General features: G+C 41.0%; 1 protein-coding gene across 1 annotated transcript in view; it reads right to left on the reverse strand.

Annotated features, from left to right (window-relative positions):
* TENM4 (teneurin transmembrane protein 4) overlaps window positions 1-25,208 on the reverse strand; it is a 353,790-nt gene that overhangs the window by 121,284 nt on the left and 207,298 nt on the right. The window contains exons 12-13 of the mRNA XM_085299249.1: window positions 15,014-15,199; window positions 750-896 (exon numbers count right to left, since the gene is read on the reverse strand). Of these exons, the coding sequence (XP_085155375.1) occupies window positions 750-896; window positions 15,014-15,199 (333 nt within the window). The remainder of the gene's footprint in view (window positions 1-749; window positions 897-15,013; window positions 15,200-25,208) is intronic.

Below are 25,208 nucleotides of genomic sequence, written 5' to 3' on the forward strand. Positions count from 1 at the left end.
AAAATGTAGTCTCCACTTCACAGTCTGTGTCCTGGCCCAGACTTGTGGTTTACAAAGCCTTTTGCTGAGTGACAACAAAACAAATTATGCAGTCTCCCTTATGCCTTAAATTTCGTATTTCATCTCCTGCCCTCTAATTCAAACCTTCACACTGYACCAGGGTTTCCTTTGTAATGAGATAACTCTGAATATTAAGTTTGCATTATGTAGGGCTATTATTCACAYGCCTGACATCATTATATATGGAACTGTAATCAATAAAACATGGTTAGAGAGGGAGTAGATGGCATGTGGGCATGGGGATCAGCCACTGAAGCCTCTAAGTCACTTCTAAACAACCATCCCAAGTTAGTAGTGACCTACCAGAAATCCTTGATGAGCACCTCAGGCAGTGAGGCCAAAGTTTGAAGAGTCAGGGACATTTGCTGTCTGAGGTGGTCCTGCTGTGTTAYTGCTGAGCCACACAGTTGGAGTGGAGTGACAGGAGTGCATAGGCTCTATCTGCTCTCTGGTATGTGGACTTGCTCTAAAYAAACCTCACTCCTCAGCCCTGGCACCCCAGGTCCAAATCCGTTTCATTTGAATTCAAATCCACTCTGGCTGAGTCAGCCTGGCAGACTTCGCTGTCTGCTCTCCACCAGCTGTCAAAAAACCAACCTGCCCTGCAGAATCAAGCCCAGCTGACTGTTCACCGTGCAAGGTTTATAGRCTCTGCGAAGCCTGACATACCACAYGTGCTCACGTCCTACCTCCGTCGTTGTCTTTTCCATCGCCGCACGCCGTCTCCATGGAAGTATCGCAGCCCGCTCCTCTCCAGCCCAGCTGGCAGACGCAGTGCCAGCCGTTCATGTCCAGGGTGCATCTGCCATTGCCGTTACACAAGCCAGGGCATCCCTCTGCAAGGCAAACAGCCACACGTTCTAACGCACTGCAAAGACAGAGCAACGCAGCCTGGAAAGGGGCTGCTTAAACAGCTCTCCCCCTTTGCCTTCAATCTATTTCTCCACTCYCACTTGTTGTCTTCCCATTTGGAGCGAACTGTCCCAGTTCAGCATCAGAACGGTGGTGACCGCTCAATGGGTTACTGCTTCCAACTCTCCCTGGAGGTCCTCACTGCACGGTCTCACTAACTGGACTGAGGGAACAGTGAGCTTTGGGGAGGCAGTGCAGTTTTCCTGCTTCACCGTTTGTAAAACTCCCCCCTGCTGTTTCTGTCCCTCAAATTCCTTGCTTTGCAAGATGAGGATTTAGGGTCACCTAAATTCTATATGTTCCTAACACCCTGAGAAAAAAAGCTGGGTGTCAACAGATCTCAGTCTGGTGAACAGGCAAGGCTGACTGGAAAGGGAAGGGATGCTCTGTGGTAGAAAATGTTTGGAGAACACTTGATTTCTCTGCTTCTCAGTTTGGGTGAGATTCGTCTTGCCTGGTTACAGTCCATCTGCAACACAGATACTTCAGCTCTCTCTGTAGTCAGCAGAGAAGCAAACAGATATTCCCACGGTATAAATCCCCTCATTTATTTTAATGCTTATATTGATGAGCTGAAGCATGCTCTGAAAGTGCCTATTTCTCTCCACCGACTAGAAAAGCAGTCCAGGGTGACTAGGATGGAGGCAAACACTTCTATTATAGGTGATTAAAATAAGGAGAGACAAATCCCATGTTTCCTGTCTGCTCACTAGGGTTTGATTTTCTTATCCGATGACCCCCTGCTGAGATTTCCATCCCCCCTCCTTTTTTTTCAACAAAATAGCAGAGTAATTTCCACAGTCAGCAGCAGGGAGGGTGAAGAAGGCTGCTTCGTTTGGGATGCTTTTTACCTACAGAGCTTGAAAATCTTCACAAAAAAGCAGTCACAAATGTTAGCCATATTTTACAGATTATGAAACTGAAGCACAAGGTAGTGAAGTAATTTTCAAGGTCACCCAGCAGGATTGATTAAGCCAGAAATCCAGTTCTGACTTCCCCAGCCCTGTCTTAAGGCCCTCTTCACTTACACACGCGTTGTGAAACTGTGTGACCTGAGTTTGTGGAGACCCTGAGCTTTGCACGACAAGTTTTTTCCYGTGGAACTGCACAAAAACAGCGGACTTATCGGGGCTTGAAGAACTACAACATGGTGGTGAAGAGTGCTGCAAGGTGAGCGTCACTGCAACGTGCCTTTGACCCACATCACTCACAAGGGGCAACCCAAGGAAGTGCTGCGACTGCAGGTACAGCACACGACACCATCACGTACCCTGCGCTGCGTAAATGTGGTTCAGAAATGCCTTTTAACTAATCAACATGCTTTGTAGCGAGCTTAACACTTCTTCTAAGATTGTTTTCCTACAGATTAAGGGGGATGAAATGGAATAAGGAACGACAGCAGTAAGGAAAAAAACTTTAAAAAGATCTTAAATAATTTTTACATTTACAAACACAGTTGCAGTATTTCAGTCCTTTAAAATGAGAGCTCCGTCTGCGGTGAGCATATTTTGGTACTTACATGTTATATTAGTATTTATATGCTATAGAAAGAGCTGCCAGTGCCACTTATAGGCAAGGCTACTAGAAATTCCCCATTTTAATATCCTGCCTTCCATTTCTTACAACAGTGCCAAATTTCTAACCATTTAAGTTGATTTTTTTTTCCATGCTGGAGCTAACTTATTTATTTGTTTCCTTTATTTAATTTCAGAATAAGCTAACAGTGTTCAGCTGTTGTGGAGAGCGAGAGCGGAAGAAATGTATGACTTGCTAAAATAATGTGCTGAATAATTTAGGTAGATAGGTAATCCCACACTTYAGAGCAGATACAGCCTGTTTTGATGGGACAACCCTGCCGGCAGGGATGTTTTATCTCTCCTTTATAAATCTCCCTAAATTTGCCTAGATAAATAGCCTCTGAAGAAACCTCATCTTATGTGTGGATGCATTAGAGTTTGGCTGGTGGCTCAATTCCATGATGCTGTGGCATCATCACTGAGCACACTTCATGTTTTCACTGCTCCAGTGCATCAGTTGAGCATCATCTCCCATCCTAAAATAATCACCTGTTCTATCCTGCTGTTTCAAAGGCTGAGTGGGAAAATCCTTGCAGGGAAGTGGGAGTGATGTTGACCTGGACAGGAGTTCAGTGGGAATCAAAAAGAGCTGGATTGAGGAAGTTGATGAGAATATGGTAGGAGCATAGGAGTCAAAGAAGAAGAGCTGAGAAGACGAAGAGCCGCTATATTTTTAACCCAGAAACTGGTGTTCAATACCAGCATTCAGACTTTTGTCTTCTGCAAAGGGAAGAAAATAAAAAGGGGATTGATACTTTTACCAATGGGTTTTGGAAGCTTTTTCTGGGAGCTAAAGACAAAAGACTCCTGGGATCAGTTCCAAGCCATGCAGGAACAGGTCCAAACCCTGGAAATGATTTAAGTTAGTACTATAACGTTTCATATGATGGAAATTCAGAGGGAAAGAGGGATTCCATTTAAAATTTTTTACCTTTAAAACATATTGTTCACTTCTTAACTTTCAGAACAAGGATCTCAAAAGCAAAGTTCTAACATTATTAAGCAGAAAATATATTGTGCTGATTGATCACTAGCTGTAAAACTGAAAAAAGTAAGMGAACTTGAAATGCCTTATGTGAAGAGTCTCCACTAGGTTTAAGGAAAAATTAGTAAAACTGTACAAATAAGGAGCTCATAGAAATACTGCATATGCTCTACTCTCCCAAGCTTAGGAAGGATGGAACCTGAAGTAACAGAAACTGGCTGATATAATTAGGATGAGGAAACCTTCTGTATGTTAGGAATTGAAAAGGGCTTGATTTGCCCACTCTAGTACCAAAAAGGCTGAAAAGACCGTGATTGTTTTCCACAAATTCATGAAGCAATTAAACAGTGAGAAGGGAAAACAGCTATTTAAGCCAAAGAGAATAATCCTGGCATAAGAACAAATGGACATAAAGCAACCATAATAAATTTTGGCTGGAAAGTGGAAAGAAAAAAATTCTCAGGATCAAAGGAATAAAGTCTTGGAATAGCCTCCCAGTATGAGTATTAAGAAGAAGCAGCCTCACTGATTTTTTCATAGAGATTGGTCAATTTAGGTAAGATTTTACACAGTGTGGTTCCCTTGACAGTAGAATACCGGACTGTAAACAAGGAAATCCATTTCATTCCTATGTTCTTGAATTTTGAGTGCAATTACTTGTCTATATGAAATGTCTCTTGGACTATCCTAACGGACTTTCATGATTGCCTCCAAACCTTCTTCATCTGGACCCAGAGAAACTAAAAGTCAAGCATCTCAGAAGGTAGACAGACAGAGAAAAAGCACCATCCAGAAGGACAGGAAGGAAAGAAGAGCAAGAATATTTCATAAGATTATGCCCTCAAAGTGCCTATTGCTCTTCCTAACTATTAAGGAGATCCAGGGTGTTAAGTTTAGACATAAGCTTCTACACTGTAGATAACCTAGAGTGGGATGACTCCCACCTCTAACATCATAATCCATTGTTTTGGCATCTTTCAAGTCTAGAAAGCAAGTTTACCCCATCCCACCACAAAGACAGCAATCTCTGTTTCCTAAAGAGATGAATCYCCTCCAAGAAGTCAGATAGAACTGTCTCCTAACGAGATAACATCTTCATAGATTCATGAACACACAAGTTTTCAGATATTAACCATTGCATCACAAGGTACAGCAAAGTTATCAGCACAGAGAACTAAATTGAACCTCCCCTTTATCATGGGTCCAGTAGGAGAGAAGACAGTGTGCAGAAGTAACGAGGAAGCAAATCGTTAACAGAAAGCAAAATAATTAAACAACAGCTGTTAGAGGACTCACAGCTTCAAAATGTTAGAGGAGAACACAAATGCACAGGCCAACATATCTAGGAGAATAAACTTATTAATATCACTGKTTTTTAAGGTGGTTCATTGGGTAAAGACTTGACTATCATTAACAATATAGAGGTAGAAACACATAGTATTCCACACTCCACAAATGGTGCACTACAAAGCACTTGACAAAAAGACTGTGCAAATTAACTTTATCTCTTCCTTTCCAATCCTGGAGAACAAAGCAAAAAGATCATCCAGTTTCTGAAGTGCTTCTGAATATCAGCACACCAGGGTGGCTTAATCTTCACAGATTTACCACCATATTCTTCCAGCTCTGACTTCTCATAGCTAGAGTCATTGTGATCCATTATTTCTGTTTGTGTTTGTTAATTGTATTTGGGTATTTGAAAGAATTAAATACATGAATAGAGGGTTTTTTTTTGGGGGGGGGGGCACGCAATCCTTTATGTGATTTTCTAACTGAAGCACATGAAAGTGCTGCTGAAGGATGATGATACAGCAGGACACTCACGAAGACGTCAGGTGYGGCATGTAAGAGTCAATATAGACCAGGAAATCACTCCCCCTCCCCCCCAAAAAAAAAAAAAGGATTATTTTTGACTAGACAAAAGAAGAGCAGAGTCAAAGAAGAAATTCACCAGAGTAAGAAATTGTCTTCACATTTTAAGATTGGTGGTAAAATAATCTGTTCTTAATGATCTGTACACTTAAAGCCTTCTCTAATTAGTCCAATTATAAACAATGTTCAATGGGAATTTTCTTCAAGCTAAGCCTCACTGCCAGACTGCTAGACTTTCCTAGTTCTGATTGCAAAGTACTGWCAGAGAATAAATATGTTTCTTTCTCTTGTCTTTCCTGATGGTTGTTCTCACAAGTCCTAATAGACAGTGGTTGAGCTCTGAAACATGTAGGACATGGCTGAATGCAACACAAACAGATGCAAACACCTGTAGCTTAAAAGAAAAATAATCATTAAGYGACTTGTAGAAGTTCTGTAGGGCTAAAGGAAAGGACCAAAAAGCATCATCTGATCCCTGCAGGCTATGAGAGCATGGTAGAGTGCTCTGAAAATACTCAGATCTTAAACTACCACCATGACATTTTGTGACRGTGGAAAGGAAGAAACCTCCAATCAAACGGTCCCTGTAAGATGAAAATTAAAAAGTCACTTGCYAGAGCTCCCATTACTTGTGAGTGTACAAATGATGGAATTGGCTGCAGTTAGATCTTGGGTTCTCACTCATTCTTAAACTCCAGGAGCAGCCCAAAGAAGTGATCCTATAAATAAGTGTATTAAGTGTATTGAAACGGAGGTGGCTGTTCAGTATCTTCACATTTCAGACTAGCTATTTACATGCCTTACTAAAGATTTTTTTTTTTTTTTTTTTTTTTAGCGTGGAACTTGATAACCAATGATAGAAATTAATTCTGCTGACATACTGTCAATTCCAATGGCATTCTAGATATAGGAACTCTCTTTAAAGTTAGCGCATTTTAAACAACATGCACCTCTTTTTATTTCAAACGTTACCACTGTTAAGCAGGCTCAGCCTTGGAGACTCCCTTCCAATTCCAGTTGGATTTTTTGGTTTAATCATGCTAATGTTTGCTCTTAAAACTTGCCCTCCAACTTAGAAACAGTTCTACATCTTGTCTGCCTTACTGGTTTCGTATAAAGCTATACGAAGACTCAGCAGTAAATCAGGCTCACCCCTGACAAGGGGTGACAGGATTACTAGGATGGGATTTCAACCAGAAAGATGTTAATAATTAAGAAAGCCAAAAAGGCATGAGTAATTTAGCTCTGAAAAAATGCCTGTTCTGCAGTTAGCCAAGTAAAAAACATGTACTTTTAATATTTCAGTTATTGCTAATCTTCACAAAAGAGGCCAAGCATTGAGACAATGGTTTATTCTTAGCATGTTGCTTAACCTGTTATCCACTGCAATACTCATTAAATATAATGTGCCTTTATTCTTGGGCATTAAAGTGAGTCCAGAGGCTATCCAGAGGACAAGTCATAGCTTGAGAAGACTTATTAAAATAAATTGGGCCACAGAATGGGCTAATCAGTACTGCAGGTCCTTGGACACAAGCCATACAGGCTGATCTGTCATCTTCTCTATCCACTTGGTTCTTATCTGGTACCTTTTGATCCCACCTTCTCCAGTGCAAGTTGAGATGAAAGAAAAGAGTCCTAGATTTTTGAAATGCAAAACACTAAGAGGTGGAAGATTAACAGGACGTTCTGATCGCACTCTCTGGTGCTGACCTGGATCTTCTTTTAAGACTCCCTAATATAAAAAGTGGCCTCTTTTTCTTATCTAAGAAGGAGGATATCATTTTTCCTCCTACTTTAAAATAAAGTCATGGATGTTTTAGTGACTCTAAGCAATGAAAGAAATCTAACTACCACTGAACAGTCAATCCACAAGCAGGAGTTCAAGGACAGTTGCCACTTACTGCTGCATTACTCTCCAAAATCTCCTYATTTACATTGTGGACATTTCATTATCATTCATATTTGTTATTCAAAGCTTTTCCTATTTGCAATTGTATCTCAACTTGCCTATAAGCATCAATGGAAACAGGAGAGACGTGTTWGAGTGTAAGCTCATTTAGAGAAGTGAAGTCAGTAGGACAACACAACCACRTTTCTTGTCAAACCCTAAGAGCCCTATAAGGTAGAGACTTCAATTTAATCATTCACTAGCCAAATTTTTTGGTATATCTGCCCCTCTCCATAAGCCTCTCACCGTTGCTATTTGTGATTGCTCASAACCCTGAAAAGCAGGGTAAACTGTATGGAAGAAACAGATTTATTCTACATGATTTTTTTGGTTTGTTTAATCAGCAAACACATGATGCTGTGTGGTATAAGCACTGTGTTATTGTTAGTGTCAAATCAACCATGTAGAAGGATATTTGCGTCCAACTCAATCATATTCATTGTCGGATCACTGTATTTATCTAGGAGATGTGTACTATTTCAATATTTTTATAGAACTAATGTGCATTCAGGAACTGTCATCAATGTTTCTACTTAAAAGTCATAAACTAATTTAGCATACAGCTCTGGCTAAGAAACAACTGAGAATGTTTTAAGATAYCAGATTAGCTCTAATCCATAACAGTTCAGCTTCTCAGGAGAAGAAAAGACCTGGGTTCTAGACTTATTTTAYATTTACAAACAGGAACATAGGGTCAGATTTCTTCGTACTGTAAGTTAATATAACATCACAAATTTCAAYAGAAATTGCTGATTTATACAACCAGAGGCACGGCTTGAGGTTGCAACATTTCTATATACATATAAATAAAAATAGCATCACACAAAGATCCCATTTAAGACTTAGCAGTCATGGATAAAAACACAGAGACTTCACAGAAAGTACACTCACCTGCTTGTTACAAAATGAATTGTACACATTTAATTAAAATACGTTGCTGTGTAGGACACCTGTATTCACAGACACTTTTTTCCTCCTGACTTTTCTTACCTGAGTAGGAGGGGTGAGGATGAGAGGTGGTTTGGAGGGGAGGGCAGGGTCAAAAGGAAGGGTAGGAACACTGATACGATGTTAACACAGGATCACAGCACTTACAGAGGTATTTCCTACCTAAATGACTGGAAAGTTCACCCTTCCAGACATTAGGGAGCACTTTGGTGACAATGAGGAAGAGATGCAACCTCAACACAGCATGTTCACGGTGCATTTTAAAAAAACCCACAAAGACAATAGGAAAAATAGGAAGGAAGAGCATACCTTTCACTACCTTATCCAGATAGTGAGCTTGGGAGATAAAAGACAGGACATTTAAGGTAGGATTGAATAAGTGCATTGCGGCTTACTACGAGACTGTGCAGGTGCTAGAAAGGCAAAGGAGAGTTTGTTGTGATATGAAAAGAGAAACTTTGATTACGAGGAGAGATAAAAAAGGAAGAAGGGTGGAGCACAGCCCTCCTCAGTCAAAGAGCTCAAGAAGGCTACGTTTAGACAAYCAGTTATCTTTGCTCATTAAGATCACGAAGAGAAACAGGAAAGTTTAATATATATATATTTATGTATGTGTTTATATATATATGTGCATATATATGTATAAATATATATATATATGTGTGTGTGGCAGACTATTGTAAGGCTCTGCTCATTTGCTGCAGTCTACCTCTGTTTTACCAAGTGCTTTTCTTTTCAACAGGAAAAACAGAGTCATTTAAAAGTGCTCCACCTCACTAGATAGTCTTATATTTTTCTGAACAAAGATGCACAGTTCTCCTGTGGCCTTACCACACTGAGAGAGGCTTTTTACCCTGGATCTTCTTAATGGCAACACATTGCATTTGTACAGCATCCTCTAGCCCAAGATCAAACTGCTTCACAAATATTAAATTAACCTCATGGCAGCTCTACCAGACAGATAAGTGTTAATATACTCATTCCAAGGAGGGCTAAACCAAACAGAAGAAGGTTATAAATGTAGAAGGAGCGGTCATGTGCCCAATTCCCATGGAATATTAATTTGGAAAACCACCTTCTATTTGATTTTCTGGGGTCAAATAGAAAGTTGGTGGCAAAGATTCAAGCAGAACAGGAGAGGCCTGTCTAACCAGTAGTTGGCACTCTCTCTCCTAACAGAGCTGATCTGTATTAAATAAGAGGCTCTGAGTCTTGGCTTTTCTTTCTTTCATTCCCTGCCCCCAGCACCTTGCTCCAATTTCTGTTATCAAGTAAATCTTATTAAATGTTATTTCCGTGGTTCAGGTAAAGCTCATATGCTCCCTGCAATCTCTCTCTCTCTCAGTAGTATCCTTGTATCTTTACGAAGAGTTTTTGGTTTCWGGTTTGTTCACGGAGATTGCCCACCTGGGAGGTCACCAACCTTGTAAGAATTTTTTTCCCATCTTGTGAGTCTAATGCATAAGTCAAAGTACTATTGCAAGTAAGCTGAGAGGGCCGAGGGGATCACAGCTAAAAGAGTATGAGGCAGCTACAAGGCTAGCAAATGAGATTAAGCAGTCACCTCCATGCAGCAGTAGTGATGCAGGAAGCAGAGCTTCGCCAGCTGCTTGGATGGTGGCTGAAGCAGGGGAACATGCTGCTGGGATTTGAAACTCCAGTGCAGCCCGACACTGCAAGCTCAGACAGCAGTCACTTTGCAGTTGGTGACAGTGGAGGCAGTTGCCAATGTCAACCATACGTCAATGATGTGTAAATGCAAATCGGAAAAATAATGCAGATCCCTTATGGGAATATTCCACATAGGGCCRCAAACATATGCCATGGTGGCATGGCTCTTTCTTCTCTAAACCTGTATAGTTCTTGTATCATCTTCTTATCTATWGACATTCCTGTGGAAACTCTGCAGGTATGTGCAGGCTAAGGAGCTGTGTAGGGGCTCTGAAAAAGGGCAGCTTCTCTAAAGTGTCCTCTTCTGCACATAAAGGTACTGCACAGAGCTCCATGTCACCTCCCCAACACCACAAAACACTCTCCCTGCAGATCTGCTATTGGGGAAGCCCATGTGAGCATCCTTTAGCTGTTTTCAGTCTGAAAATCCTCTTATTTCAATTGCTCAAGATAGCTTGTTTTGTCTTAAATATACTTGGAATGATCATATGAGCAATCACTTGGTCCACGTAGAGAGAGAGAGAAAGAGAAGGGAGAGAGCAGTGAGGGCTGCYGGGGACAGGCTCCCGGGCAGAATGTTTTCCCCAGCACACTCTCCCGTTTTCTAAGTACTCTTTTAATCTTCCCTATGGGACGAAGTGCACATAGCCTCAGTGAGATCCCTGGAGTTCAACTGAAAACACGTAAGTTTGAGGGAGTGGAGAAAGTAGCCCCTCAGTGCTGAACCAGTGAAGGCAAAAAAAGTWTATACCAGAGACAGGGAAAAAGCCTGTTTGCCTTTGAATTTCATGTGCGCTTGAYGTATTTACTGTCATATATACCACCAACTACTTAAGGCCAGATTATCTTCAACGTGATGCAAAATCTTGTTGGAACAAAGCAGCGAGCACACGTTTTCCACTGCGTACTATGACCACAGCCTTCTCTTGCCCAAAGGTACCAACCCCACTCAGATGAGGTGATACCAGAGGGTCAAACACGGTGTAGCGTCTGCAGTGGAAATGGGTGAATGCTGCGGTGAGCTAATTACTGTGTTGGGCTAAGGGTAGTGAGAACCTTCACCACAYATTGGTAGGCAGAGGGTTCCTTATTTTACATGGGGCTGTACATGTTACTGCTCAGGAAAGTGAAATGGCTCAATGTGTTCGAAAGCCTGGGAAAAGAGAAGAGAGTCCCTCTGAATGTGCCTTGTTTGGATTCTAGCTGCTCAAGCAGAAACCGAGAGGCACTGATTACAACCCAGACTGTTCAGAACGTGTGTGATTATTTATGCAAGAGCACTGATGAAAGCCAAACCTAAAGGGGAGATTTCTTCAAAATCAGAGTTTTGCTAAGTAAAACAAAGAACAGCTTGACTGTGCCATAAGCAGGAGCCCACATGGGAAGGCCTGTCTGCTCGTCTGTCTAGACACTTGTTACTGCATACATCACTTGTGCATGCCAGGACCAGATTTTTAAAAGGAGTTAAGCACGTAGCTCTTATAAAGATCAATGGGAATTAGGCACTGAGGTGCTCTGAAAGTCCTGCTACACAGACCTTTGTGTATTTGGAGAGCTAACCGACAGCCCAAGAGATCCTGTAGTATTCAGGTGTAGCARCCGAACATCAAGTGATGTTCTTAGTTTTATGTCCAGGCCACTCCAGGATCATTAATATCTCTGGCATTACTACAAGTATGAATACAGGAAATCCCTTTCTGCCACTGTTTCTAAACAACCCCCATTTTGAACCAAAGAATCAAGATCCGTTTACTAGTAAAATACCATATATAGAGATCCATATATCAGACAAAATTTTTGTGCAAGTCCCATGTAGGTGCAGCGAAGTCTCCCTTTGCCTCTCAGAGGCAGGAGGCACAGCACCTGGGACACTGTCTGGGCCATACTCTGAGCTGTATGAAATGTGAGACCATGCTGTGATAGCCCTGTGCTGCTTCTGAAGTCATTCATTATATCCAGGAAATTTTCTGTGGTGCCRTCTGTGAATCAATCTATCTCATACGGTGGCCTACTACAGAGCTGAGTTGTAATTTGGCCTTTCAGAGCCCACACTGAGAGGGCTGAATTCACATTCAAACTCAGTGCTCCTAAAATCTAGCACGCTCCCTGAATGTTGCAGGTGTGTTTTAGGGCACAACAGAAAAAAGGTGAATTCTTGCAAAGTTTCTAACTGGGAACAAGTTTGGAATATACTGTAGAGCCCATCATATGAGCCTGCATTGTGGCTGTTATGTTTTTTTTTTTTTTTTCCTTTAGGAAATTAGAGAAAATAGATTGAACCATTCTGCTGGGTTTCAGGATTCCTGCAGTTATATAATCAACTTTCTCTTCTACCCTCTTGCCTGGATGCACTGAGTTTGCTGAATTAGGATGATGAATGCAAGCTTCTGCATCAATTTCCTGGTTGGGAATTAACTGAGGTTCCTCTAATGAAATCTCTGAATGTGAGCAATCAAGCTAGTATATTTGGTAATGTAGCTCTTTGTATGAGCAAACAAAATTAATCCACTGGGATCAGAGTTCCTTTGTATATCATAAGAAAGAGCCTCCCATGACCTAAAAAACAACACGATTTCTTACTCTCAGACATGCTCAACAGGAAATGGAAGAAGTGTCCTCTACTTGTATCATCCATTTCTACTCATGTTACCTGCACACACGGCAATATTGTTAAAGCATCACTTCAGCAATGGGGTTTTATGCTTGTCAGTGCTACAGCAAACCGGGCCATGACACAGACATATAAGGAATTACTGTCAACAGAACAAGTTGCCATGCAGGGAAATTACACAAGGACAAGGGAAATGCTTTCCACATACTTAATGTAATTCCAAGTTAATGTCCTTTCATCTGTGCCAATATTACTAGCTTATTACTCCTTCTCAAGCTATTCAATTTTCTTGGATATTTATGACTTTGCCAAATCTCCTTTACATTCTACACATTTATCAATGAAATATTCTGCAGGAAATACGGTTTACAGCTTCAGAGGCATGAGACTATGTACAAATTTGTTGCTAAATCACCATGCAAGAAGATGAGGAGGGGGAAARTGAAAAGAAACAGAATTGCTCCAGCACTCCAAGTATTAAAGAATCATTCCTAAACCAAGACAGCACTGCAATAGGAAGGTAGTACCATACAAAATGATAGTGTGCACCATTAAAATCTTGATGCTGACTGCATTGCAGTGCCTGCCTTTCCCACGCTAACACGGACTCTCTATACTTAGAGTGAGGAATATCACAAATAATGGGATAACTTTAATTATAATGAAAGATAAAAGCTTGTTGTTCAAAACATGCAGGGACTATCAGCTGTGTGTTGAAATATCATATATTGAACCAGTGGCATTTTGGTTTTGCAKCAGAACTAATAAAATGGGACTGACGACAGGAATCAGGCTCTCGTGTGTGTAAATGACTTTCACATAAAACTGTCCCCTCAATTTGGGGCCTTTTGCTGAATATTTTTTTTCTTTTAAAACTYATTCATGAATCTGTGTTGCTTTCCAAATCAAAGTGCTAGAATACGAGGCTATAAAATAATATTACAAAAACACAAGATTCCAATTAACACAGGACTATTCTCATTTCATTCTAAAGTAATTTAAGAGAGGGCTTTTTTATCCCTTGCTCATGAAAAGAAATGAAAGTTGCTAGGAACACAGAAGAGAAAGCAGAATGTAATGTCTAATGAGACAGCAAGTTTTTGRAGTATTTTTCATTAGGGGGTGCATGTGGAGACCATAATGTGGTAGGGTGACATTAGCATAAATAAATGATAAGTAGAATTGAGCCACAGATATGGTTTGTACCATTACCCTGATGTTGGAATTAAAATACTGTGATCAGGCTTCAYTTACTGTCTGTCTTTGTATGTGCTTTGCCTGATGTTCAGGCAAAAAAAAGTGGATGTCTGCATGTTTAACCAAGTTGATAATCCACAGAGATAAACCTGTAGACCTCTACTCAAATATTGTTAGTGGTTAATTTTGATATAGTGTAATTTATATGCATTACTTCCCAATAGGAGCAATACAGAGGTACATTTTCTTCTCTTTAAAAGAAGTTGATTAAAACAAAATGCCTGGAGGAGAGTTCTCACTCTAGATTAACTCTTCTGAAGCCAACTGAATTTTTTAAGGTCCACATAGGCATTACTGAGAGCAGAACCAGATCCACTAATTTAGCCTCCTCTTAATGTATAAGTGGTATTTGGAGGTTGTTAATGCTATAGATTTTATAGGACGAGTATAGAACAGGGACTAAAGTAGTTGAATGCATGACAGTCAGAAAAAAAGAAGAAGACAAAGTACTTCAAGTTGTTAAGTGAGATGAAAAAAGAGGGTAAACCTGAGCCAGTTCATTAATGAGGCCACAAATTTCTTAAAKTGGGAACTGTACCTCTTTGCATAATTTCAGCATATTGGTGGCATCATCTATAAAAATAGACATGACACCAAGAGCTCAAGGTAAGTGTCAGGTGCATGAGGAATACAGAACCAAAGAGAGAAAAATGAACTGTTTAGAAAGGTAGCAGAGCTGGCAAGGGATAAGGAAGATAGAGTTAAATCCCAGCCAGAACTTTTCTGACTGCAGTTTCTTCTTTTACTAGCACGCACAGTGGTAGTGCAAATAATGGAGCAAATTAAGTGAAAGAAAACTTTAAATCAGATGTATGTTTTTGAAAAAGCTGAGGACTTGAAGGTCATAGCAAGACCTTTTGAGAGAGGTGAAGTGGGATGTTTTTCAAAGAGTTTAGCTGCTGTTTGACGGCTTGTCTCTATGAGATCAAACACCACATAGGTGTACCTCACGTCTCATAATAAATATATATATACAGCCATGTCATCACCAAATGAAAGGACATTTTGTCTTGTTCTCACATGAAAATGTATGATGTCAGAACTTGAAATCCAAGAACAAAGGTGCTCATGCTACACTAGGTCACATATATTCAATTAAGCATGCGCCTTTTCTCCTCCCCGATCAGCAATTATTCTTTTAAGAGTAGTCGTTTTTTCTTTCTCCCTACCAATAGTGCAGTGCTCTCCATTCCAACCCGGGCTGCATTCGCACTTGCCATCCCGGCACGTCCCGTGCTCGTTGCAGCGTGGGTGACACGCTCGCTGATCACAGGCTGTGCCCATCCATCCCTCCTCGCAGCGGCAGGTGCCTCCGACGCAAACGCCGTGTCCTCCGCAGTCCGCCGCGCAAATCTCTGTGGGAGAGGAGAAAAGAGAGAGGAGGGGAAACGGGCGGAGAGAAGGGGAGAAAGGGGAAAAATCCAAAATGTTATTGTTAAGGAAAGCAGCCACACTTCACTACCTCGCCTTATGGGGCAATGAAAGGAATTCCTGGAGCTCATAACACTAATCCTTTCTGACAATAAGAATCTAATAAATATATTACAAAAAAGAGACGGACACGGATTGCAGAGGTCTGCTGTGATTGATCCTCCTATTTGCTTTCCAGCTCTCCTGCACTCCTCAAGCTTTTGTGATCGCCAAATCCAAGGGGAAAGGCTCTTCCAATAAGCAGAACAAAAGTCACATTTAATTAAAATCTRGTTAAGTGCGAAAACAACGTACTGCTAAACCACTGACAATAAAGTCAAAAGCTGGCAAAGTCTGTTTATGGCTTGTTAACCCATGGTTCTGCGAGTGGGATTCATTAAATCCCTCCTTCTCTGTTTAAAATTAATAAAGAATATTTCTAGTTCAGTTGAGTCTGGGCATCTGCTATAGCTCTGTTCTCTTACTACACCGTTAAAAATCCTTTTTCAGGCATGCTTGTGAGCTATGTGAACCAGAGTTGGTAGGACGGTGCTCGCTCCCAAGTTTTATTGGACTTAGTGGAAGTAGGAGGTATTTTGCCACTTACCTCCTAGCAAGAGAAGAGCTAAAGGACATTGGCTTTTCAGAGGTGCTGGCCTTCTCGAGCCCCCATGAGCCCCAGTGAGTAAGACGACACACGTATGTGTAATATTTTAGCCCAGCAACAGGCTTTTGGCTAAAACCTGACATGCCCTTGGCATGAGTTTGGGAGACTTCRTGCTTTCACCTGCACCGAATTTGTCTGGAAAAAATTGAGAACTGGTGGACAACAGGTACTCATAAATCAGGTGTTGAAGTGCCTGTTTCTGCCATTACCACAGAGGACTGGTTTCTATGGAAAAAATAAAAACAAAYCCTGAAGTGGCATTATACCACGGATGAAACGAAATGCACCTATTTCTCGTGCATCGAAATTGGGTCAGACTTTCCCGAMGGTTTTGCACTTACGCCGTCCGCCTGACTGAGCCGTTTCACAGGCTGGGGACGCGGCCGCCTTCGGGGAGCGGGGAGAGGAGGTGGGAACAGAAGTGCCCCTGTCTGAGCAGGGCTGGGCTCAGGCCCTGAAAAGAGGTACTAGGGTGGGTGCAGAGCTCGTTTTGTCCCGTTTCCCTGGCTATTCCCCCAAAAGAACAAATACTGCAGACGCTCCAAGGCCTCTATTTGTGTCTCTGAGCATATTAGGAGTAGAATTTAGGCCTCAAGGCTTGGCGGGTGCTGGTGGGGGAGATCGGTATTATACAAGAGATTTACTTCGGGTCACTGGCTGCACATAAAAAATTCAAAACTACTCAGCCYGCATTAACATCACACCTGACTGAAATTCAGCCTTATTTAAGTTTGCTTTAGTCTTGTTCTAATTAATACTGCCAGCAACAGGAAGCGTTGGCTGTTCAGGGACTTTGACATCCTCCTGCGGCACGGCTCGAACATCCGCTCCGACCCCACGAGGGAAGTTTTGTTCCAAGCCGTAAGAGAGAGCTGCAAAGTCTTCAGTCCCTTATGCTGAACGGGTCCCTTTTTCCTGGGAATCACAGAGTYCTCTAGACAGCGGTAACTAGGATAACAGTGATGGTTTGTGCTTCTAAAGCATGCCTCTTTTTCGAAGTGCAACAGGAAAGCAATACCTAGTTCCTCCTTCCTCCATCATAGGGTGGTAGAACATTTTCCRCTCTTGACTCCTTTTGTTTCTGTGGCTCCCGAGCCACTGTCAGAAGTTTTTACTTTGCATTTGCTGTTAAGACACGGATTTTCACAACTCCTAGATGAGAGGGAGGTAATACCATCCTACAGTGCTCGTTATGAACCTAAGGCATGGGGCAATTAATCAACTGGTGGAACAGCCCGGGCTAGAAYCAGCCACGGGTATTTTCTGCCCCTCTCTCTAACTGCCAGACAACATCGCAATGAAGTGTGGGCCRGTCAGGATGTTATGTGAACACACTGGATGCACAAGTCAGCTAATGTAAGAATAGAGCTGCACAGAAGAAAAAAAGAAAAAGCTGGCTCTCCTTGGCTAACCTGATAACAAAGCCTGGGGAGGATAAAATAAATAATAGATAAAAAAATGGAAAGCTAGATTTATGGTACTCAGCTTTCACCAAGCTAGGAAGAAATGCCTTGAGAGAGTACAAAGTCCGAGACTGATGGCATTTAACCCGAACTGGAAAAACATTGTTCTAGTTTCTGGAGCTTCTCAGCAGTCTTTTTGCCATAGGGTTACTATAGTGTTGGACAACAACTCTTCTGGTTGTTGGCTTCCATTCTCTATTCATACATGCTGAACTTTATCCTTCACTATACTGAAAATGCACATAATTGTGCGTGCTCCCAGTCCACCAAGCAATCCAGAAAATGCTGTGCCAGTGACTTCTTGTCTTCACTGTCTCCCATTCCCAAGCTTTGACCTTCAGGGCCCATCTCTACAGCAGTGATACCACCAGCATCCTCCAGCCCAGCTGCAAATAACCTCCACAAGGAACTGTCAGTCTCTGAAATTCCCAAGAGACGCAGCATCCCCAGGGATTGAAGGCAAACAGCATCCTGGAGGACTCTGCCCTTTGTGACTGCAAACTCGACAGGAGTACTTTAAGCACTTACCTACTTAATACTTTATCTTTAGCATGAGTTTGTCTGAATACTAGTGGCTATTTTTCGATATTAGACGTGACTCCCATTTTCACAGATAAAGCAAATAAAGCATACAGAAGCAAAGTGATGGGCTGAGAGGTATATCTGAACTCTGTGACAGGCAGAGGAAGAGATCTTAGATGTCCTGAGACTCCATCTTTTGTCATGTCTATTAGAYAGGCAAATGACAGCTCATAGTAGGTCAGATTTCTACAGGTTGGTAGTACAGATATAAAATCAGGGACAAAAGGAAGCTATTTTGAGTAATGTTCAGAAGCCACCTTGGAGTTACTGAAAGGTGTGAAACTAGGATAATGGATTGATATTAAAAACGGTAAAGAGAAAAAAGTACTTTCTGAAGCCAAAATCTCTGTGTAGTCTTTCCTATGAAAATGGATGGAAAACCCACTGGAACATTTACATCTTGACTGAAATATTTCGCAGACAATATACTGCCAAGGAACAGTTTTGCACACACAGCCCAGGGGCTGTAATTTAAAACAAACAGGTCTTACACTGATCCAGAACTGGAATATTGGGAGCATTTCTGAGTTTCATCTCCCACACAGCTGGGATCCCAGCCATACCACCACCCAGGCAAGGGATTGCAATCTTCAGGTTATCAATATACAATCATATATAATGAATATATATGGTGGTTTAGATTCTCAGGCCCCAAGAGCTGTAACAATGAATCTCAGCTGTGAAAAACGCTTGCAAAGTAAACTACTTAAATGTAGTTTAATTATTTCTGACAGGGAACGAGGAACTCTCAAAACTAAATCTTCCATTTGGCTGCCAATTTAAAAGTAGATATGAACTGTACAACTTACAACACATATCTTGCTGTATGCCTTGGCCCTTTCATAACACGGCGCTCTTTAACACTCACGGGTTTCTAAGGGATGATTAAATAGCTAGAGTGGCCTTTACCTTTATGGTGGCACTCAAAGAAACGATCAAAAGGGATTTCAGATTAAGTTTTTATTTAAATACATTTAAATACAGGTCATCTCAGGCAGCTCAAGGCTCCTAAGGCTGATTTACGAAAGAGGGCAGGTGAATCTTCACTTTCTCATTCAGTCCCAGGGATAGAATTTGCCATCCCTGTTCTTAATGTAAGTTGCATTTTTTTTTGTGCATTTCCCAATTCTGTTGTTAAAATTAGAGAAAACGATTAGCTAACATCTGAGGCTTAATGAGGGGAAGAAAAGCTTTTAATTCTCCTCTTACTGTATTCAGACTCTGGCCAGCTGCATTGCGTTGCTCCTGCTTATTTAAGCTTAGTTAGAACACTGTGATTTCACACAAAAGCACTGCCTGTTAAATATTTTCACATCAGCTGTTCCCAAAAGGTGGCTAAATATTTTCTTTCATCTTTAATCTCTCTTGCTGTCTGTATGAATAACTTAGCCACCCCCTACCCTTTCCTAAAAGTGTTTTACTTTGTTTTAGCATCTAGCTCTCAAAGTTGTCTGTAGTTCCTTGAACGAAGGGGATCTTTTGACCAAATCTGGAGTTTTGCAAACTCTATCAAATTCTAAGCATGGATATGAGTTTCACTGTCTTCAAAAGGAACAATCAGTCCATGTACCTCTGTGGAAAATACCTGGGTGATTAGCAATACCCTGTACTTTGCTCCCTGACACTTGAATTCACCAGGTAGCATTGACAGACATTAAACCATGGATGTAGAATTTTATGTTAATTTTTAATTTACCATTTGGGTCTTCATCATTTGATCATCTAGGTTTGGTGCCTTTCACTGTCTGGATTCCACCCTATCTTAATGCAAGCTCTTAACTGTGGCACTTTACTGAGTCTTGTTGCTCTCTACAGGTCAAGGGGGAAAGACAGGTAGCTCCAGAGGATGATTCACCCAAAACCTCTTAACGGACAACTTCTGAAATGGACTGAACTCAAGGCATTGTTGTGTTTTGGTTGGTTCACCCAGGGGGTCTCAGAGGCATCACAGACAAATCCTTAGAAAAGCTGCAACCTCTCTTAGGCCAACTCTACCACTCAGGGATGGCAAAGAAAGGTGTACACTGATCTCCCCGCATTCTAACAGGATTCTGGTTATTTTTTCATGCAAATAATCCAAAGGAAATTGATGTTATAGCTTTCAAGGCCTGCTCCATTCTGTCACTGCTCATCTCCACCAGCAAGCAGCCTGCAATGCCAGTCTCCATTGCCTGCCAGTTAGWGTTTCAGACAAATGGTTCTTTTACTCAAAATCCTCCTCACAACTAGGGGAAAGATTTCCCTCTGGTCTGTAAAGCCACACACATGAGGTTCTCCTAGAAAACCTAACCAATCAGGAAATACATCAAAATCTTGACGGTGGCTGCTGATATGCCTTAACTTCTGCTTATTACACTGATCAACACTGTGTTGCAATTTTATTCTACCTCCATCAGGTAGATGCTGCCTGTTGTCTCTGCTTCATCCTTAAGAATCTCAGCTGTCCACAGCAGTGATAGTCTTTTTTGTCCTGCGTTTGCACAGTGCCAGGTGTAATGAGGCCACAGTGCATTAGCAGCACTTCAGAAGTAAGACTACTAAAGCAATTATTCATACAAATAAAAACCTTGTACCTGATTCTTTTTCTTTTTTTGCACATCCTGCTAAAAACTGACCCAAATCTGTCCCCTGAAGAAGAACAAGTCTGCAATCTTGCCTTTGATACTTCAGAAGGAAAGTGGGAAAAGAAACCTATCAAACGCTAGCCACCAGTGTAATGCTTTGTTCATGACCCTTTTTAATTGATGTAACAGACAGGGTAGCTTCCGACACAGGATGGGGCATAATCCAGAGTTTCATATTATTTTCCTATTACATTAAAGAATTGGACTGAGAAAGAGGGGTAATGATGTCAATTTGTGCTTAATTTATTGCAAATCCATTTTTACATGTTTACTCCTGCTCCTACCTCGCCAAATCCTAAAATTGGCTTGACAACAGTTTAAAGCTTTCCGGCTTAGAGAAGAGCAAAGCAGATGAAAATTTTACTTCAGCATTCATGTGATGCAGAATCAGAGATTTAGCTGCTTCTGACCTGCCTGCTAAATCCTTTAATAAATATGGATTTAGTGCTAAAATGTAAGATCAGGTGAAATTGCTCAGAGCTTCCTGAAAACTGGGGCAGTTCCACTGACCTTCAACATATTAATAGAAAATTTAATAATTAAAAATCTGCTTTAACTGGGATTTTCCAGTTTCAAGTTGGCTCATCTGAAGCAATTTCCAGTACCAGAAAGTTTTTTCCAGAAATGAAGCACAGGAGGGAGGCACCACACAGAGCTAAATGGCTATGTTTGATAAAGAGCTAAGCCTTGTTTTCACAACCTGCATTTGCTTTAGAGAGCCAGTTATGGGGTATTTCAGGAAAAACGTCTAATCTAAAGATTTGGATGAAAAAAAAMCCCAAAGGTTCATAATCATATGATTTAGATAGCAGCAAAACGTTAAATACACGATTCATATCAAAACACATTTTTCAGTGTGAGGAAACTCTCATTTATGTGATGCTATAGCTCTGTAATGACATATGAACTCCTGTACTGGAACTAAAGAAGGCACAAAACCAGTTAGCCTTTAAAATGGTCCATTTTCAAAATGATATAAGGAAGGGTTCAAAACTCCTTCAAACTATGGAGCAAGACAAAGCCAAGATTTGAAATTCCTGTCCTTGCCAATTCCGTATCAAAGCTGTAACATGAAATCCTTTGAAAAGCATCCCGTGCCAAACTACTACTTGAGAACAGTTGTGCCACTTGTTTACTAATGTCACTGATTGAAGGGCATGTGCTTTTTTTCCTTCAGAGATCACGTGCAAGCAAGTTTTGTCTAAATTGTCATCTTTATACAAATAAGTTGTTTACTTACAGAAATATTTATCAATGTTGTAAATAATACTAATATATAAGTAACAATTATTACTTATGTCAATAATTATAAAATCTGCTTGCTTACATGAGTATAATTAAACTGCTGGTACTGGAGCTGCATTTTCCCGTTCATTCAAGGATCTCAGTGCATTTTATATAGCTACGCAGGCTGAACACACCTGTAAGGTAGCAATTATTTCTTTTCTTTCTGTGGATGAGGAAATCTAGATTAAAAGATGCTCTACTCGTAAAACCAAAGATAGAAAATGAATCCATCAGCTCTCCTATCACCCCTAATCAGGAAGAGCACAGACCTTCAGAGACAGTTTTGGAATGTGACACAGGACATCTGAATTTTAACCTGCCATATCCTGGAGGAGTATCCTAGAGGGTTTGCATWGGAGAATGCCTGCCTTGCATTACAGTGTGACTCCAACCAGGATACYCGAGTCAGCCTAAATGCTGATTCTTGCCAGGCTCTGCAGAAGGACTACATGGACAGCTTCAATGCAGAGGGGACAACTCTGCCCTTGCAGAAAGACTGGGTTTCTGTAAGGGAAGCATAAACCATATGCATGACAGATGAGCACAGAGTTTTTACTCCTAAGACACAGACCTAGCGATTGAGGCAGCTTATCTGTCTATCTTCAGCAGAAAGGTTGGCTGGAAATCTCAAGTCAAAGGAAGCACCCATCTCTGGCCCCTCAGCTAGACACAGAGGATTAACCCCACTTCAGCCCTTTCTCTCCATCTTCCTCTTGGCATTTAGCTCTTTGCTTGCATAAGCAGCTTTGTTTGGCTGAATGACTTCTGCAAATCCCTTTCTAGGACTCACCTATCTCTTGGCATTCAAATCAGGAATTAGGGGGCTCTAAGCTGCCTAACTAGAAGCTGAAAGGTCCACAGAGAGCTTTCCCCAGGTGCTGAACAGATCCAAAAGACCTGTCCCATCCGCTGGGAACCACCTTCCACCTTTAAAATGAGCAACAGATGAGTTGGGTGTGTTAATTTCTTTCAACTGATATTTGTCTGTCTCCTAAGATTGAACCTTTTACTCTGTGAACATGCAGCTCCTAGCACAATAGGACTCTCCAGATTTCTCACCAGAAATAGCAGCAGTAAAAACAGGAACAGTCATTAGCAATTCCCATACTAACAGAACAAAGCTCTTACCCAATCTATGCAGCTACACAATGTACAGAGGTACAAACGGGTTGTCTGCTAAAGTAAAATCTCATGTCTAAGTACAATTTCAGTTTGCTTCATATTTGCATGAAGGTCTTCCAGCTCCTAACTGAAATGCTGTAACTCCACCAGATGAATTTAACGCCATTAAACTGGTCTGCTGCCTTTTATAAACCTCTGCTCTCTACAATATTTATATTCTGTTTTCATCCTTGCCTTAAATGTTAGGGGCTGACCACCACATTGTGTCTAAAGCTTCTCTTCTATAKCTGTGATTTACTTTTGTACTCCTGTCAATCTTCCCTTTATTTATTATTCTGAACTTTATCTTAAACTGTCTCTTGCTGTTGAATAGCGGGACAYGAAATGCCACGTATTGATAGACTTCATTCTTGAAGTTAAGATTTTTTGAATAAAAATAAATATCCCAAAGTGCAGGATTATATTTTTCCCTTTGATGCCTAGTTGCGYCTCTGTGCTTTCTGGGATGTCAGTTAAAGCTTCCCAGAAAAGGAATAACACCTGGTGCATTAAATGAAGTTCCTAACAGTAGAAAAGTGTTTTGCTGATGCTTAGTGTCTTTAGTAACAACTRCATTTCCTTCCTAATTCAGTGCAGATTGGTTTTGTCTAAAATAAATTCAACAGAGTATTTCAAAGTGTGAGCTCAAGTAATTACAAGCTAGATTTGTTTGGAATTCCCTTGCTCAGAGTTCAGCATTACTACACAGACAATCCCAACATGGTTTCCTTTTTCTTCAGATTACATTTTATGCAGTAACTTACAATTTTTATTATTATTATTCATCTTCCTCCTTCTTTTTTTCAAAAGAAGACAAAATATTAATGAAATGTGCTAAGCTGACATATCCAGAAGTTAGATGACTCTGTCCACACACATGGGGTGTGTCAGGGGCAACTCCAAAAGCCTTGTATCTTCAGTGCTGTTAATAACCTCAAACACCGGTCTGGAAGGATTGCCTTTATGGAAAAGAAGCAAGTCCTCTCCAAAGCTCTCTTCTATCAAGATCATAAGATGAATGCTCATTAATGCCAATTGTGATGATAATTTTTAGAGTATGAACACCTTGCACCTTGGAAGGGAGCAGAAAAGCTATACTAAATCCACAGTATCCACTTCAGACATGGATTTCTGGCTTTTAATAGCTACTGATCCAATATATGAAAAACATTGGTCTTAGGAGATCGGGTTGTTTTTGCTTGCTCCCTTTTGACATCATTCTACTTTACTAATTTCTAGATCATTTTCCATATTATTTCAGCTCCCATTCCAAACTGGAATGAAACCTGATGTCAGAAAGCTRCAAACCTCCAATAACCCTTTCTAATCAACACAAGCTCCAGCAAGGAAGGCATGCAGGGTCACAGCCACAGCAGCTACCTACCAACAACAGCGTGCAACTGACTGAATGCAAYTGGAGAAGTCATGGCATGGTACCTACAGCTACCCTTGCTGAGCTAAACGAGCAAAGTACCAGGGGAAAAGTCTTCATTCAACACGATCAGGATAGCTCACAGGGACAATCTGACTACAAATAGGTACGAAGTTGATATTCCAGCAATATTCTGCATAACAGAGGAAATATTCAGAAGCAGAGGTCTAGGCTCACAAAACTAAGAAGAAGTCTACWTGGTCTTTTGTGAGTTGGTGAAATGTTTTGTTAGGTCAAATGGATTGGGCATCAACTACCTTTGTTCAAAAAGTGCCTTAGTTCAGCCGTTAGCCTGAAGAAACACATACTAATTCCTCTGGTTTTATAAGCATGACATATTCCACACAGCTTCACAAGGTTTCAGATTTTCAGTTAGTTCGTGTATGGCCAGATCAAAACAAGGGAAGACAGAGCCTGGATTTATCTCCAAAAAAACATGAAGACACTGCTCACATCACTCTTGCAGGCTAATAGCTTTGTCCCTCAGTGACAGCTAGATTACACTTACTGCGTCAAAGAAATGACTTAACTGAGTTACAAAAAAGCAGCAACAGAAATTCTACTGCATAGATATTCTATTATGACCAGCCCCTATGCTGGCGTGATGTGGGGCCAGAAATCATGAAGACTGTGAGGCTCCTCCTTTCGAAAGCAATGGCAGAGAATGAGCCAAAATTTGGTCATCTGGGGTGCATAAGTTTTCAATAATACAAGCAAACATTGAAATTGCTTAACTAT

The sequence above is a fragment of the Rhea americana genome, unplaced genomic scaffold, assembly GCF_003343005.1.
Source record: "Rhea americana isolate MKP2758 unplaced genomic scaffold, rheAme1 scaffold_148, whole genome shotgun sequence".
Taxonomy (NCBI): Eukaryota; Metazoa; Chordata; class Aves; order Rheiformes; family Rheidae; genus Rhea; species Rhea americana.